At 44.2% G+C, this 16236-nt stretch overlaps 1 protein-coding gene and 1 pseudogene across 3 annotated transcripts; both read right to left on the bottom strand.

The window, feature by feature from the left end:
* Positions 1-2824: 2824 nt before the first annotated feature.
* Positions 2825-14503, bottom strand: LOC119951822 (zinc finger protein 436-like). Of its 3 annotated transcripts, none has more exons than XR_005457680.1 (2): positions 7491-7512; positions 2825-3103 (listed from the first exon to the last, which is right to left on the bottom strand). XR_005457680.1 is itself a non-coding variant. In XM_038775188.1 (2 exons), the coding sequence occupies exon 2, from the start codon at positions 6774-6776 to the stop codon at positions 5934-5936; it is 843 nt and encodes a 280-aa protein (XP_038631116.1). In that variant the 5' UTR covers positions 6777-7122; positions 14391-14503; the 3' UTR covers positions 5110-5933. The 3 variants fall into 3 exon arrangements, 2 of the variants coding, with proteins under 2 accessions (XP_038631116.1, XP_038631117.1); XM_038775188.1 differs by lacking the exons at positions 2825-3103; positions 7491-7512 and adding exons at positions 5110-7122; positions 14391-14503; XM_038775189.1 differs by lacking the exon at positions 2825-3103 and adding an exon at positions 5110-7122 and having other exon boundaries at positions 7491-7534.
* LOC119951852 lies at positions 14403-15211 on the bottom strand (annotated as a pseudogene).
* Positions 15212-16236: the final 1025 nt, after the last annotated feature.

Genomic DNA, 16236 nt, shown 5'->3' with positions numbered 1-16236 from the left:
TTTAGCTGAGTGAGCTAAACCAGCCCCTTAAGGCCTGTCATGTGATCCTTTAATTTGTTGACTGGGGATTTGATTTTTGTTTTGAAGTTACTGATCTTTACAGAGATCCCAATCCACAAGTTTTATCTTCCATTTGAGCCTCGGGCACCTTTCTGTCTCGTTATTGATCGTGTCAATGACAGCGAGGCAACTGAGCTGAGGGCTGAATGTAGCTGAGAAGAACAGGGCCTGTGCCCCAGTTGGGAATCTGCCATGGTGTCACGCTAATAGAGGAGTGACTGGGAAATCAAGGGATGGGGATGATCAGGGCTGATGGTGTCTTGAACCCAGGGTTCAGTGCTCCTGTGTCCAAAGTGGGGAGTCACGGGAACAGGCTACAGAGGAACCGAAGAGAAACATTTGGGTCCCGAACATTGTGAACATCCTTTCATGGTTATTCTTTTACTCTACTTGTGGATCAAAGACAACCAATGTTCCAATATTTTTTAATAAAACCATGTTCTGTTTCATTAATAAATTTGTTTCATTGAAAATATTTGAATTTTGTTGGTATTTTTCTGCTTAAATTCATTCACTTTGGGGAAAGTGGGTGAAAGGGGTGACAGGCTCTTTAACTGAAAGTGAGTCTCTCAAGGGCAGCATGGTAGCACAGTGTTTAGCATAGTTGCTTCACAGCTCCAGGGTCCCAGGTTCGATTCCCAGTTTGGGTCACTGTCTGTGCGGAGTCTGCATGTTCTCCCCGTGTCTGCATGGGTTTCCTCCGGTTTCCTCCCACAGTCCAAAGAGGTGCAGGTTAGGTGGATTGGCCATTCTAAATTGTCATTAGTGTTCAAAAAGGTTAGGTGGGGTTACGGGGATATCGGGGGGAGGTGTGGGGCTTAAGTGGGGTGCTCTTTCCAAGGGCCGGTGCAGACTCGATGGGCCAAATGGCCTCCTTCTGCACTGTAAATTCTATGGTTCTTAAGCTAATTGTAAAGGAGCCAGAGGGGGAGAGGAGATTTTAGTTTTCTTTTGACACAATGTTTGAAAATATGGTTCAGAGAGTCAATTGGGATTGACTAATTTATTGAGTCTTTTTCAGGAAGTAACAAGGGATGTCAATAAAGGAGAACCTGGAGATGTGGTTTCTCTAGGTTTCCAGAAGGTATTCCCAGGGTGTCACATCCAAGGTTATTACACATAATAAGAAATCAGGGTGGTGGGGTGGGGAGGAAGGAGCAACATATCAGCATGGATGGAAGGTTGGTTAGCTAACAAGAAACAGAGAGGGGGCATAAGTGGGTTATGTTTGGGTTGGTAAGACGTGACAAGTGGAATGTCACAAGGATCAGTGCTGGGCCCTCAACTATTTTACAATCTATATAAATGAGTTGGGTGATGGGATTGAATGTATGGCGGCTAAATTTGATGATGGCACAAAGACAGGTAGGAAAGTAATTTGTGAAGTGAATTTAGGGAGTCTGCAAATGACAAATAATAATCATAGACAACAGATAGGTTACGTGAGTGGGAACAAATTGACAGACGGACCATTACTTGGGAAAATGTGAACATGTCCACTTTGGCAGAAAGGGTTAAATAAAACAGAACATTTAAATGGAGATTGCAGAACTCTGAGGTACAGAGGCATCTGGATATCCTGGTACAGGAACCACAATAAGTTAGTTTGCAGGTACAGCAAGTGATTAGGAAGGCAAATGGAATATTGTGATTTGTTGCAAAGGGGCTGGAATATAAACGGAGGGATGTTTTGCTGCAGTTGTACAGGGCCTTGGTGAGACCATATTTAGAGCACTGTGTACAGATTGGGTCTCCTTATTTCAGAAAAGAGATCATTGCATGAGAAACAGTTCAGAAGAGGTTGACACTCTGGATTCCTGAAATTAGGAGGTTATCCTCTGAGGAAAGGTTTGACAGGTTAGGACTGTATCCATTGCAGTTTAGAAGAATGAGAGAGGAACTCATTGAAACACATGAAATCCTGAGTGGAACTGACACAGAGAATGCGGAGAGGATGTTTCCCTTGTGGCAGAGACTAGAACTACATTTAAAAGGGGTTTCCCATTGAAGACGCTGATGAGGATATTTCTTTCCCCTGAGGTCTATGGGTCTGTGAATCTCTCTTCCCCAGGGAGTGGTGGAGTCAGGGTCATTGATGGACCACCAGACGGACAACCAGCCTCACTGAAGTTCTCAACATGAGAGTTTTAAATGGATTTTCAATGGCCCCTCTCTTTATCCAGAACCCTCAGGAGGAGTCCAACAGATGAGAGAAAACTCAGAGCTCTGGCCTCACAGTTGCCTAATCAGAACAGAGATGACAACTTGCGAACAGCTCCCAGGTTGTGCAGAAAGAGGAAGGTATTTGGTCACAAGTCCTCAGCTGAGAGAGAATCTGCTTTAGCTTCCAGTGGAACTTTCACAGGCTGGCTGGAAGCATTTTAAATCACCAGGCAGAGAGATAATAGAGAGAGTCCAGACTTGCTGTGTGCTGCCTTTTAGGTGTAAAGTGAAGTAAAATGGAGATTGCTTCTTCTCCTAGCCTTCCCTTTCCACCAATCAGAATGAAGAATGGGGTAAATCTCGGAATTTTAGAAGAGCTGATTGACTGCTAGCCAAGTCCATCAAAATGACATCACAGACCCTACCATACAGCACAGAGGGAAATCCCTTTGGCCTGTTCAACTAACAGCTTGCAGCTGGGGGTTTCCAAAGTCTGTAGTTCAAACCCAGAATCTGCAATGGTACAGCATCCAGCAAGACAGTAATAGAAAGGGAGACATGGCTCAGACAAGGATTTCAAAAAGATTCCTTACAAATGGACCAATTACAAAGCCTGTCATTGAACCATCTGTACCCGCCCAAGCCACATCAAACTCTCAAACAATTGATTTCCCCACGCTCCGCCCCCCGGTACAGGGAGTCAGCATTCCCATGCCAAGCAGTGAAAACATGGTGGCCTTGACACCCAGGTGTTGTCTAGGATTCCAGACACTCTTGTTTTCTCTGTCTTCTGGGAGCTGTTTATCTCCCTGTTCCCACTCAGCAAGTCGTCTGTTCTCAGCTCTGCTCGATTTCTGCTGGAGTTTGGTCCCTTTTACACCTTTCGGATCAATAAACATTTGGTCAGTGAAGACCCAAGCCACAATTTCCCATCCTGTCACCTGTCAACCATCCTTACCCAGAGCGTAATCACAACAGGAATAAAAACAGGAGAAGTGTAACAATCAAATTCAAAATAAATCCACAGCCAGTCATAGAATTTAATTTAATTTAATGTTCACTAATTAGCAAGAAAACCCAAAGCAGGGAGTCCCCCAGGATTCTTGCACTCCATACCTTGAGGGGGAGGAGAACTCTCTCCGACCCCTCACTCAATTTCACTCTGTTATTTTTCCATTCAGTTCTGGCTCTGCCCGGGGTAACATCAATTTGATCTTTTCTTCTTCTGAAGGAGCTCCATGAGTTCCAGGTTACTTCAATCAACAATCAGATGTTTCAATCAACAGATCAAACATGGATGTAAAAGATTCTCCAGCTCTCTCTTTGTGGACAGTTCTTACTCAGTATTATTTCTCCCAAGCCCTTCCTTGTCCCATTATCACTTTAATTTCACTCCCACTTTGCCCATGTCCAGTGTGTTTAATTCTATCCGGATTGTTTTAAAGTCAGTTTCTCTCTGGAGTGTGTGTCAGTGTCTTGATGATGTCACAATGGTGTCTCAATCCCCTGGCCAGATTAACCATTTCATCTCCTGCTGTGTCTCCAGTAGCTGTGTGTGTTTGGGACCCAGTCTTCAGTCCATTTCACCATGAATTTAGGCTTGTTATTTTTCACATGAAACAAATCACAACTGCACACCCACACCGGGATCCCAAAATCATGTCACATATTCTTAACTCTCAGATGCTCTGATGAAAAGATCAAAGTGAGTGTCTGTCTTTCTGATTTGCCCTGTTATGGTGCTGATATTTCATTTCGTGGCCGGGCTTTCAAATGTGGAATTCTTTAAAACAAAGTTCATGGGCCAAGATGTAAATATGCCTGGGTGGGACAGTGGTTAGCACTGCTACCTCATGGTGCCGAAGACCCGGATTCGATCCCGGCCACAGGTCACTGTCTGTGAGGAGTTTGCAAATTCCCCCGTGTCTATGTGGGTCTCACCCCGACAACCCAAAAGATGTGCAGGGTAGGTAAATTGGTCACGCTAAATTGTCCTTTTATTGGAAAAAAATAATTGGGTCCTCTAAATTTTTTTAAGATCATGCCAACATTTCCAAAAGATAGTGATCAATTTATTCATCCATCTGCACATTCCAGACTTTCACTAGAACATAGGTAGATTCCAGATTGATATATTCCATTCAACGCAAGGTAAACATTCTAATCATTTATTGTCCAGGACAAAATTCCCAGTATTTTTCAAACAGAAATTAAACATTCCCGTCTGATCGCAGACATTAACATATTCTGTTTGTTTGTTCAGGTCAGGCTGGGATTGTTCACCTTGGAGCAAAGGAGGTCGAGGGGAGATTTGAGAGAGGTGGACAAGATTATGACAGGTTTAGGTAAGATGGATAAAGAAAAGCTGTTCCCATTCGCTGATGGGACAAGGACGAGGGGACACAGATTTCAGGTTTAGGGTTAGAGATGTGGGGGGAGGGTCTGTCAGGGAGAATATTTTGATGCAGCGAATGGTAATGACCTGGAACTCGCTGCCTGTGTGGGGGGTGGAAATGAAGACAATGGATGATTTCAAATGGAAATTGAATTGACATTTGAGGGAAATAAATTGCAGAGCTACAGGGATAGAATGGGGCACTGGGATTTGGTTTGCTCCAGAGCCAACATGTAATTTATGGGCTGAATAGCCTCCTTCTGTGCCCTCATGGCTCTGATCGAAATTTCAGCTGCTGCAGTCTCTCCAACTCACTGAAATCCCTCATCCCTGGTGCCATTCTCGTAAATCTCCTCTGCACCCTCTCGAAGAACTTCACATCTTTCCTAAGTGTGGGGCCCATATATAGGGTTCCATTCTGGAGGGATAGAATTGAAGAGCAGGGAGGTTATATTCAATGTGTTTAGAGCCAGGGTTAGACTACACTGGGAGCACTGTCAACATTTGTCATCTCCATTTAGAAAAATGAAATAGAGGCACTGGAGAAGGTGTAACAAAGATTCACAAGAATAATACCAGAACTGAGAGCATTTCACTCTCAGGAAAGGTTGGGGCTGCTTTTCTCGAAAAAAAAAGAGAGGGTGATCATTGCTCGGCACAACATCGAGGGCCGAAGGGCCTGTTCTGTGCTGTACTGTTCTATGTTCTATGTTCTATGTTCTATGTTAAGACTGAACGGTGACCTGATGGGAGTCTTTAAGATGATGAGGGGGTTCAATAATCCAATAGGGATTTCATGAAATACCTCTTTATCCAGCGAGTGGTGAGAATGTGGAACTCACTCCCACAGTGAGTGGTTGAGGTGAACAGCATGAATACATTGAAGGGGAAGCTAGATACATACATGAGGGAGAAAGGAACAGAAGGAGATGCTGATGGGTGAGATGAAGAGGGGTGGATGGAGGCTCATGTGGAGCATAAATACTGACAGACACCAATTGAGCCAAATGGCCTGGCCCTGTGCTGTAGACTCAATGGTACAGAGCAAATGTGTTTATTTTAGATCTGCTTGTAGTGGTAGGAAAAACATTATTTGCTATTCAGGATAAAATAAAAGTCCTTCATCAACTTTTGTGGATCATTTCAGTGGAAATGTGCTCTCTCAGGCTCCAAGAGCATCAGCCCACTGGAAGCAAAGTCGTGAGACCGGCCAGTCCAGCAGAAAGAAACCCTCCGACCCTCCCACTGCATCAAGTGCCAGAATCAACACGGTTCAGTCCTGGATGTGATTAACAGCAGAATTTAACCCCCGTCATCACTTGTGAATTTGTTGGTGTCTCAGCAGGTTGCATGACTGAGTGAACCCTTTCCCACACTCAGAGCAGGTGAATGGCATCTTTCCAGTATGGACTCGCTGGTGTATTAACAGGGTAGATGAATCACTGAATCTCTTCCCACAGTCAGGACAGGTGAACAGCCTCTCCCCGGTGTGAACTCGCTTGTGTCTCTGCAATGTGGATGGCGTTCTAAACCTCTTTGTGCAGTGAGAGCAGCCGAACGGTCTCTCGTCAGTGTGAATGCGTTGGTGGATCATCAGAGCCTGAGAACTTTTGAAACCACTCCCACAGTCAGAGCATTTAAAGGGTCTCTCCTTGGTGTGAGTGACATTGTGTTGCAGCAAGTGGGATAACCAAGTGAATCCCTTCCCACACTCAGAGCAGGTGAACGGTCTTTCCCGAGTGTGAACTCGCTGGTGTCTCATCAAGTCGGATGATGTTCTGAACCTCTTTGTGCAGTGAGAGCAGCTGAACGGTCTCTCCTCAGTGTGAATACACTGGTGGATCATCAGTACACGAGAGCTTTTGAAACTACTCCCACAGTCAGAGCATTTAAAGGGTCTCTCATTGGTGTGAGTTACATGGTGTTGCAGCAGGTGAGATAACTGAGTGAATCCCATCCCACACTCAGAGCAGGTGAATGGCCTCTCCCTGGTGTGTACTTTTTGAAGTGTCTGCAGGTGGGCTAACCGAGTGAATCCATTCCCACACTCACAACAGATGAATGGCCTCTCTCCAGTGTGACTGAGTCTGTGCCTTTCCAGCTCGTACAGCGCTGTGAATCCCTTTCCACAATCCCTACATTTCCATGGTTTTTCCATGGTGCGGGTGTTCTTGTGTTTCTCCAAGTTTGACGATTATGTGCACACAGAATACTGGTACATTCTCTCCCCGCTTGAAAAAAAAGTAACGTGGTTTCAGTCTGCGTAACCGGTTAAAGCTCTTTCCACAGTCTATGCACTGGAACACTCTGATTCTGGTATGTGTGTGTCTTGGTGCTTTTCCAGTCACACTGATTTTTAAAATCTTTTGAAGCAGACAAGATAGAGAAACATTTCTCCTTCTAGATTCAAAGGCCGATGATATACAGGCCCCGATGAATTGAGAGACTCTTAAAGTGACGATTCATTTGAGATTTCTGTCTGCAAATCCTCCTCTTCTGATATCCTGTAAAATAAGTTTACAAAAGCTATCACTATCAATTGCGAATAGAAATTCAGAACAGACCATTCTAGTTTCCATGGAATATTCTTTGCTCTCTCATTCCCCAAAACACTAAATCTCCATCCCACACACTCTTCCTCCATTCTCACTCTGCTGTACCTAATATTCACCCACCCACCTCTCCTGAAGGTGCTGATTGACATCCATGCTCCCTGCTTCCTGTCCTGGACAGAGACCTGAAAACCTTCATGCAGCTGCCAGACAAATATACGTCTATTTTACTGGACCAAAAATGTGTTTAATATGTAGACTTCTGTTCTCTTCAGTTGCTGCAAGTGACCAATTGAAGGTGAGGATGATGTTTTACTCACAGATGTTGGAGACAGGAGGACGTTTTAGTTTGTGTGAAGGTCCTTCTTCATTCACACAAAGTCCGCGCTCTGATTGGAGGGCCAAAATCCTTCCGGTCTTGCAGGTTTTCCCATTGGTCATCACACCAGCAGGAAGGTCAGGGGGTGGGCTTTGTCACGCACATGCGCAGTATCCCCTCTCCATGGACATGCGCAGTCCCGGGCCACCCGCCCGTGCGGCGGATAGAGCGGTTTCCCCACCGCGACGCGTTCTGGGCGCCCCAGCCGCCATTACTTATCTGGAGCCCAGTCTCCAAACTCCTGATGAGTGGGATGAAAAGTGGGGTGGGGGCGCACTTGACTCCACCTGACACATAGTCACTGGCAAAATAGTTTTTTAACTTCAGGTGATATATTGGGGAGGGCAATAGGTGAGTGTGAAACTGAACCCGAGAATCAGCCCCTTCAGGGGAGGAGAACTGTGGGAAAAGCAGGGGGAGGAATGTTAAAATCAATAGGGAGGAGGGAGTGTGTGAGGGACAGAGATTTATAGTTTTTTTTTAAGGTGATACATGTGATATCATAGAATTTACAGTGCAGAAGGAGGCCATTCGGCCCATCGAGTCTGCACCGGCTCCTGGAAAGAGCACCCTACCCAAGGTTAACACCTCCACCCTATCCCCATAACCCAGTCACCCAGACAGAGAATCCTGCTGCCGGCGAGGGCGCCGCACCATAAAACTGGTGCAGCGGGACAGAGATTCCCACCCATGGTTTTCCTTTTAAGGTTTTAGAGGTAACTGATCAAAATATTACCAAGAAAAAGGCAACTTATTCATCTCATCTACACTTCCCTGAATCTCACTGGAATATAGGTGGACACCAGATTCATACATTCCAGTTAACTACACCCAAGGTGAGTTATTCTAATTCCTTTCTGTCCAAGACAATCAAACATTCCCCTCTGATCCCAGGTATTAACATAATCTGTTTGTTTATTCTTTATTGTCGATGTCAGGCTGGGGTTGTTCACCTTGGAACAGAGGGGGATATGGGGAGATTTGATAGAGATGGACAAGGTTATGATAGAGTTAGGTCAGGTGGATAAAGAAAAGCTGTTCCTATTCACTGATGGAACAAGGATGAGGGGGGATACAGATTTTAGGTTTTGGGTAAGTGTTTCAGGGGGATGTGAGGGAGAACATTTTTACACAGTGAGTGGTAATGACCTGGAACTCACTGTCCACAAGGGTGGAGGAATTGGAGATAACGACCAATTTCAAAATGAAATTGATGGGCACTGGAAGGAAACAAGCTTGCAGGGGAACAGGGACATTGCGGGGGAATGGGACTGACTGGATTGTTCTACAGAGTCAGCATGGACTCGATTTACTGAATGGACGTTTTTGAAGGTGACATTGTGACATTGAACCCGAATCTGTGCAGCTGTTGATCAAAACAAACAACTTCTTCATCAAATATTTCTGACTCTTGACCAATGGGAAAAATGTTACCAGCTTCCCCACAACAAATTGACCCAATCAGCTTGGAGCCTCTTCGAACGATGAACTAAAACTTGTATCAAACAGGGTGTCCTGGAATAGCTGGTACTCTGACCCCTTCCTGACCTTAACACCAGGTTCTATTTATTCTTAAAGCTACATTACAATATTTGACACATAAAGAGACATACCACTGAAGACATTTCATCACCGAGCTTACGTACAGGACAATTTATTAATTACACCAACGTGTTAATGAAGTGATAGCTAACTGATACTGATAAAGTGGCTGACTCCAACTGTTCTAAATATAATCACTTCTCTTTTTAGTGACTACAATATACTGACATCACCAAACCTAAACACGTAGAGCTTCCATACTCATCGATCCCCAAACAGGCTGAATGTGCCCTACACCCAAAGTGGGGAGGAACAGGGTACAGAGGAGCCAAAGAAAAATCGTTTGGGTCCAGAACATTGTGAACATCCTTTTACTCTGATTGTCTTTGATCCTCAAGGCATTTTTTGCTTTTTTTAAACCATGTTCTGTTTCATTAATAAACTTGTATCAGGAAAAATATTTGATTTTTTTGGACTTTTCATGATTAGATTGATGCACTTCAGGGAAAGTGGGTGAGAGGGGTTGACAGGCTATTTAACAGAAAGTGAGTCCCTCTGAGGTATTGGCACAGGAGCCAGAGGGGGAGATGAGATTTTATTTTATTTTTTGACACAGTGAGTTGTTCTGATCTGCCTGCAAGCAGATTCAATAGTATATTTCCAAAGGATAAACACTTGAAATGGAAGAATTTGCAGGGCTGTGGGGCAAGAGCAGAGCAGTTGGATGAATCAGTGAGTCCTTCCAAAGAGATAGCAGGGGCACGATGGGACAAATGGTCTCCTCCTGCAGCCTGTGAATCTGAGCCTCCTGCTTTTGTGCAGGTTAAAAGGGACAGATTTCCCAGTCAGTCCTCCAGCACTTTCCTGTCTATTAGTGCGATGCCCACGGCAGTTTCCCAACTGGGGCACAGGCCCCGTTATTCTCAGCTAAATTCAGCCTCAGCTCCGTCTCCTGCCTGTCATTGACATGAGCAACAGAGACAGAAAGGTCCCCGAGACTCAAACGGGGAGTCAAAACTTGTGGCTCCAAACATTAGTCAGTTAAATCCATGTTATTTATACTGGAGTTTTTATTATTAGATTTAGGCACTGGAGGCAAAGTGTGGGAGTTTTAAAGGTTAACTTTCCCTTTCGAACTTTGCATTGTTGATAGTGTCAGCCGTGGTCAGTGGGCAGCTCTCTCATCTCTCGGTCAGAAGGTTGTGGATTCAAATCCCAATCCAGGGACCTGAGGACAAAAATCACATCCAACATTCCTTGACCCAGCACTGAGGGAGTGCTGCACTGTCAGAACAGCCTTCTTTCAAATAAGATGTTAAACTGAGGCCCTGTCTGCCCCTCTCAGGTGGGTGTAAAAGTTCCCACAGCCACTATTTTGAAGAAGAGCAGGGGAGTTATCCTTGGTGTCCTGGTCAATATTTATTCCTCAATCAACAAGAGTAAAAACAGATCATCTGCTCATTATCACATTGCTGTGTGTGAGATCTTGCTGTCTGTAAATTGGCTGCTGCGTTTCCTAAATTACAACAGTGACTACACTTCAAAAGTATTTCATTGACTGTAAAGCACTTTGGGATGTCCTGTGGTTGTGAAAGGCGCAATACAAATGCAAGTTTTAAATCTGAAGATTTCTGTTATCTGATCTTGTTATCTGGAATTTAATTGATTTCAGCCACCCCCAACTTACCATTTAATAAATTATCTTTGCTTCAGACAAGACTTTAACCAATTAAGACAAAATCAGAATTCTCTGGATAGTAAATTTAAAAAGAAGTTTATTGAATGAAAATGGTTTACTGAACCAACTTTAAGACATTGACATTTACAACTTCATGTGGGTGATCAATCTGTAGAAGCGTAACCCTCTCTGGCTCCTTTGACAGTAATTCTTGTGGAATTCAGCCTCGGGAGTCTGGCTCCTTCTTTGACAGTAATTTCCTGGGAACTCGGCCTCGGGAATCTTCAGTACTTGGCCAGCAAGGAAGACCTTCGGAAACTCTACTTTTATCCCCAAAGTGACCATTACCTCATGTCAGAGTTGGGTCTGTTGTAACATGACAATTGGTCAATTTGGTCACTGGATTAATTTAATTAGATCCCCAATTACTCTCACCTCCTTCTCTCATTATCCCAGACAGGAATACAATAGAACTGTTTCACACTATCCCTTTATGGGCAGCATGGTAACACAGTGGGTAGCACTGTTGCTTCACAGCTCCAGGGTGCCAGGTTTGATTCCTGGCTTGGGTCACTGCCTGTGTGGAGTCCGCACGTTCTCCCCATGTCTATGTGGGTTTCCTCCAGGTGTTCCGGTTTCCTCCCACAAGTCCCGAAAGATATGCTGTGAGGTGAATTGGGCATTCTGAATTCTCCGTCTGTGTATCTGAACAGGCGCCGGAGTGTGGAAACTAGGGGCATTCACAGTAACTTAATTGCAGTGTTAATGTATGCCTCTTTGTGACAGTAAAGATTATTATTATACGATTCTATACAATCCCTTATTCATACAGTTTCAAATGTTGAGGCTAATCAGAGCTTGAAGGCCAGTACATTTATCCTCATTGCACTTTCTTTACACAGCAAAAAAGTGTTTACATTTTTATAGAAAATGCAATTCAGTCTTTTACTATACCCAATGCATTATTGATTCATTAACTGTAACTCAATTAAGGTTCATTACTTTTCAGTCATCTATTATTGACAGGTCGCTAATACAGTAAATTTTTTATTAATATATTTGGTTAATACAAGATACACAGGTTCAAAGAGACAGTCTTGTGGAAGATAATCTCTTTGTTTCTTACTAACTTTGATTGGATTGAACAATGAGTCTTAGACTTGGACCAGACTTTGGCAGTAAATGATGCCCTGCAGTTTTACAAAATCTCCGCTATTTCAGCAGTTTCTGGAAACATTTTGGTTTATACAGTATTAATTTTTAGAATAAAGGTCCAGTCACATCTTAGAGTTGAACATGGCTTCCTTGATCTTGTTGGTTATAACAGTGAAGACGGACAAGTGATTGATTTAAAAGCAAATATTATCATAGCATCCCTACAGTGCAGGAGGAGGCCATTCGGCCAATCAAGTCTGCACCGAGCCTCTGAAAAGGCAACCTACCTGGGCCCACACCTGCACCCTTTCCCTGTAACACCACCAAACATTTTGGACAATAAGAGGCAATTTAGTATAGCCAATCAACTTAATCTACGCATCTTTGGATTGTGGGAGGAAACCGGATCACCCGGAGGAAACCCACACAGATATGCAGAGAACAAAGTCCACACCGTCAGTCACCCAAGGTCGAAATAAACCCAGGTCCTTGGCGCTGGGAGGCAGTAGTGTTAACAACTGTGCCACCTGAGGAATTACCTACTAAGGCATATCTACAGTGTCCAACATGACAAAATTGACGACTGTTCAAGAGTACTTCATTGCCTGTAAAAAGCTTTAGGAGATCCTGTGGTCATGAAAGGTGCTATGGAAATGTAATTTATTTTTAGAAATAGTCCCTAAACTTGGATATATCACACTAAGCACACACGCGAAAATCATTAATAAAGACTGAGTCTTAATTTTGTATAACAACCATGTCTTTCACTCCATGTCAAATACATTGTGAACATTCAAACAATATTTCGTGAAAGTATTTGATTTAAACAGAATGATTTGTTGTGATTTGGGATTCACTGCCTGACAAAGGTGCAGGAAGTAAATTCTACTGTAACTTTCAAAAGGGAACTGGACAGTTTCTGTCGGAAAAGAGCGAGCATAGGAACGATGGGTGGAATGGTCTCCCTCTGTGCTCTCTGAGCCACGTTTGAGTTTGAAGAAAGTCGGGAATACCTGGATCCCACTTCCTATGAAGGGGGAGGGGGGGGGGGTAGCAGATATGATGGAATGGCTGCAAAGGGAAATTGGATGGACACTTGAGGGAAATAAACCAACAGGGATATGGGGACAGAACGGGCAATGGTTTGATCTACAGAGGTCTACATGTTCCGTATCTTAGGAATTCTCTATCCCGGAGGGCTGTGGGAGCTGTCATTGAGTGTGTTTAAAGCAGAGACTGACAGATTTCTAAATCCCAATAACACAAAGGGATATGGGGATAGTGTGGGGAAAAAGGCATTGAAGTGGATGATCAGCCATGATCGTATTGAATGGTGGAGCAGACTTGATGGGCTGAATGGCCAACTCCTGCTCCTATGTTCCAATGATACAAAGATAGGCAGGAAAGTAAATTGTGAAGAGGATATAAGGAGGTTACAAAGGGACATAGATAGGTTAAGTAGTGCGGAAAAGATCTGCCACATGGAGAATAATGTGGGAAAATGTGTAATTGTTCATGTTGGCCATAAGAATAAAAAAGCTTATCATCTAAATGGTGAGAGATTGCAGAGCTCTGAGATTCAGAGGGATCTGGGTGTCCTTGTGCATGAATCACAAAAGGCGAGTATACAGGTACAGCAAGTAATTAGGAAAGCTAATAGAATGTTATTGTTTATTGTGAGGGGAATTGAACACAAAAGTAGGGAGGTTATGCTTCAGTTATACAGGACATTGGTGAGGCCACATCAGGAGTGTGGTCCTCCTTTGCTGAATCTAAAACAAGTTACCAATCCTCAGCGTTACTACTACTTTGGCCACTTTATGAGCCTCTTCCTTTGATCTAATGGAATCTTTAACTTTTCTTGTTAGCAACGGTTACATCACTTTTCCTGTTGGATTTTCGTTTGTTACAGGAATCTATATTTGATGTCGATATGTAATAATTCCTTAAAGGTTAGCGATTGCCTGTCTTTTGCAAATATAAGTTACCTATCTGCCACAGACAACTTGCCCCTCATTCTTTGACAGTTCCTGACACCCAGATAAATTAAACAAAAGAACTGTATAACCACCACAGCTCATCTTCATGACAACGTGGCACGCTTTCGGATTTCCAAACAGAAATAGGAACGAAATATCTTTTAACTTCCAAACACCCTTTCACTCTGTGATCCTTGTGAAATTTGAAACCAGGTAATCACAACAAGGCTCAAAGAGCATCTACCCATTGGAGGCAAAGTCATGAGACCGGCCTGTCCAGCAGAAAAAAATACTGATCATCCCCATTGATCAACTGTCAGAATGACCAAAATGCTGTCCTGGGTGTAATTGAAGCAGAAACAAGAACAGCAAAATCCATCACTGTAATCACCTGTGAACTTGTTAGTGTCTCAGCAAGTACGATGAATCACAATATCCCTTCCCACATTGAGAGCAGGTGAACAGCCTCTCCCCATTATGAACTCACCGGTATCTGTGCAGGTGGGATAAATCACTGAATGTATTCCGCTACTCAGAGGTGGCGTATGGCCTCTCCCTGGTGTGAACTCGCTGGTGTGTCCTCAGGTTGCCTAACCGAGTGTATCCCTTCCCACACTCAGAGCAGGTAAATGGCCTTTCCCCAGTGTGAACTCGCTGGTGTGCCTGCAGGGTGGATGAATGTCTGAATCCCTTCTCACACTGAGAGCAGGTGAACGGCCTCTCCCCAGTGTGAATCTGCTGATGTCTCTGTAGGGTGGATGAATGTCTAAATCCTTTCCCACACTGAGAGCAGGGGAACGGTTTCTCCCCAGTGTGAATTCGTTGATGTGTCTGCAGGTTTGATAAATGACTGAATCCCATCCTACACTGAGAGCAGGTGAATGGCCTCTCCCCAGTGTGAACTCGCTGATGTGCCTGCAAATAGGATAAATGAGTGAATCCCTTCTCACACTGAGAGCAAGTGAACGGTTTCTCCCCAGTGTGAATTCTCTGGTGTAACTTCAGGCTGGATAACTGAGTGAATCCCTTTCCACATTGAGAACAGGTAAATGGTCTCTCTCCAGTGTGAACTCGCTGATGTGACTTAAGGCTGGACAACTGAATGAATCCTTTCCCACACTGAGGGCAGGTGAATGGCCTCTCTCCACTGTGAATTCGCTGATGCGACTTCAGGCTAAATAATTCAGTGAATCCCTTCCCACACTGAGAACAGGTAAACGGCCTTTCCCCAGTGTGAACTCGCTGGTGTCTCTGCAGGTGTCATAATTGAATGAATCCCTTCCCACACTGAGAGCAGGTAAACGGCCTCTCCCCATTGTGAACTCGCTGGTGTATCTGCAGGCTGGATAATTCAGTGAATCCCTTCTCACACTGAGAGCAGGTGAATGGCCTCTCCCCAGTATGAACGCGTCGATGAATTTCCAGCGTAGATGGGAATCTGTATCCCTTCCCACAGTCCCAACATTTCCACGGTTTCTCCATGTTTTGTGTCTCCCTGTATCTCTCCAGGTCAGACAATCCGTTGAAGCCTCGTCCACACACAGAACACGTGTACGGTCTCTCCCCGCTGTGAATGGTGCGCTGTTTTTTCAAGCTGTGTAACTGGTTAAAGCCCTTTCCACAGTCAGTGCTCTGGAACACTCTCACTCGGGTGTGTGTGTCTCAGTGCTTTTCCAGTCACACGGATGCTTCAAATATTCTGAAATAGACAGAACAAACAAATATTTTAACTGAGAGATTCAAAGAATCGTGATATTCAGATCCCAAGGAATTGAGTGACTGTCAGATCGAGACGTGACGTTTGAGATTTATGTCTGTAATTCCTCCTCTTCTAATATCCTGTAAAAGGAATGTACAAACATGATCACTGTCAGTACAGGACAGAAATCAGGAACAGCCAATTCAAGCTTCTATGGAACATTCTTTCCTCTCTCATTCACCACAAGCTGTCAATCTCCATCCATCCCACACCCTCTCTCTATTCTATCCACTCTCTGCTGTATCTAATATTTACCCTCCCAATTATCTTGAAGGTGCTGATTCAGGCTGATTGACAGATCCATTCAGCCCATTGAGAATACTCAACTAAATATTCAATGGGATCATTGGCCGACCTACCTCAGCACCATTTCCCCACACTATCGCCCATGTCCCTTGATATCCTCAATATGTAGAAACCTATCAATCTTTGTCTTCAAATGGGCGGCATGGTGGCACAGCGGTTAGCACTGCTGCCTCAAGGCACTGAGGATCCGGGTTTGATCCCTGCTCCGGGTCACTGTCCATGTGGAGTTTGCATATTCTCCCCATGAATGCGTGGGTCTCACCCTCAC

Source organism: Scyliorhinus canicula, chromosome 17 (genome assembly GCF_902713615.1).
Source record: "Scyliorhinus canicula chromosome 17, sScyCan1.1, whole genome shotgun sequence".
NCBI lineage: Eukaryota > Metazoa > Chordata > Chondrichthyes > Carcharhiniformes > Scyliorhinidae > Scyliorhinus > Scyliorhinus canicula.
Note: the sequence above shows the minus strand (reverse complement) of the source record. Positions and strands in the feature narration are given on the sequence as shown.

Excerpts from the sequence above, each read along its gene's own strand:
- LOC119951822 (XM_038775188.1), bottom strand. The coding sequence starts at position 6,776 with ATGGAAAAACCATGGAAATGTAGGGATTGTGGAAAGGGATTCACAGCG.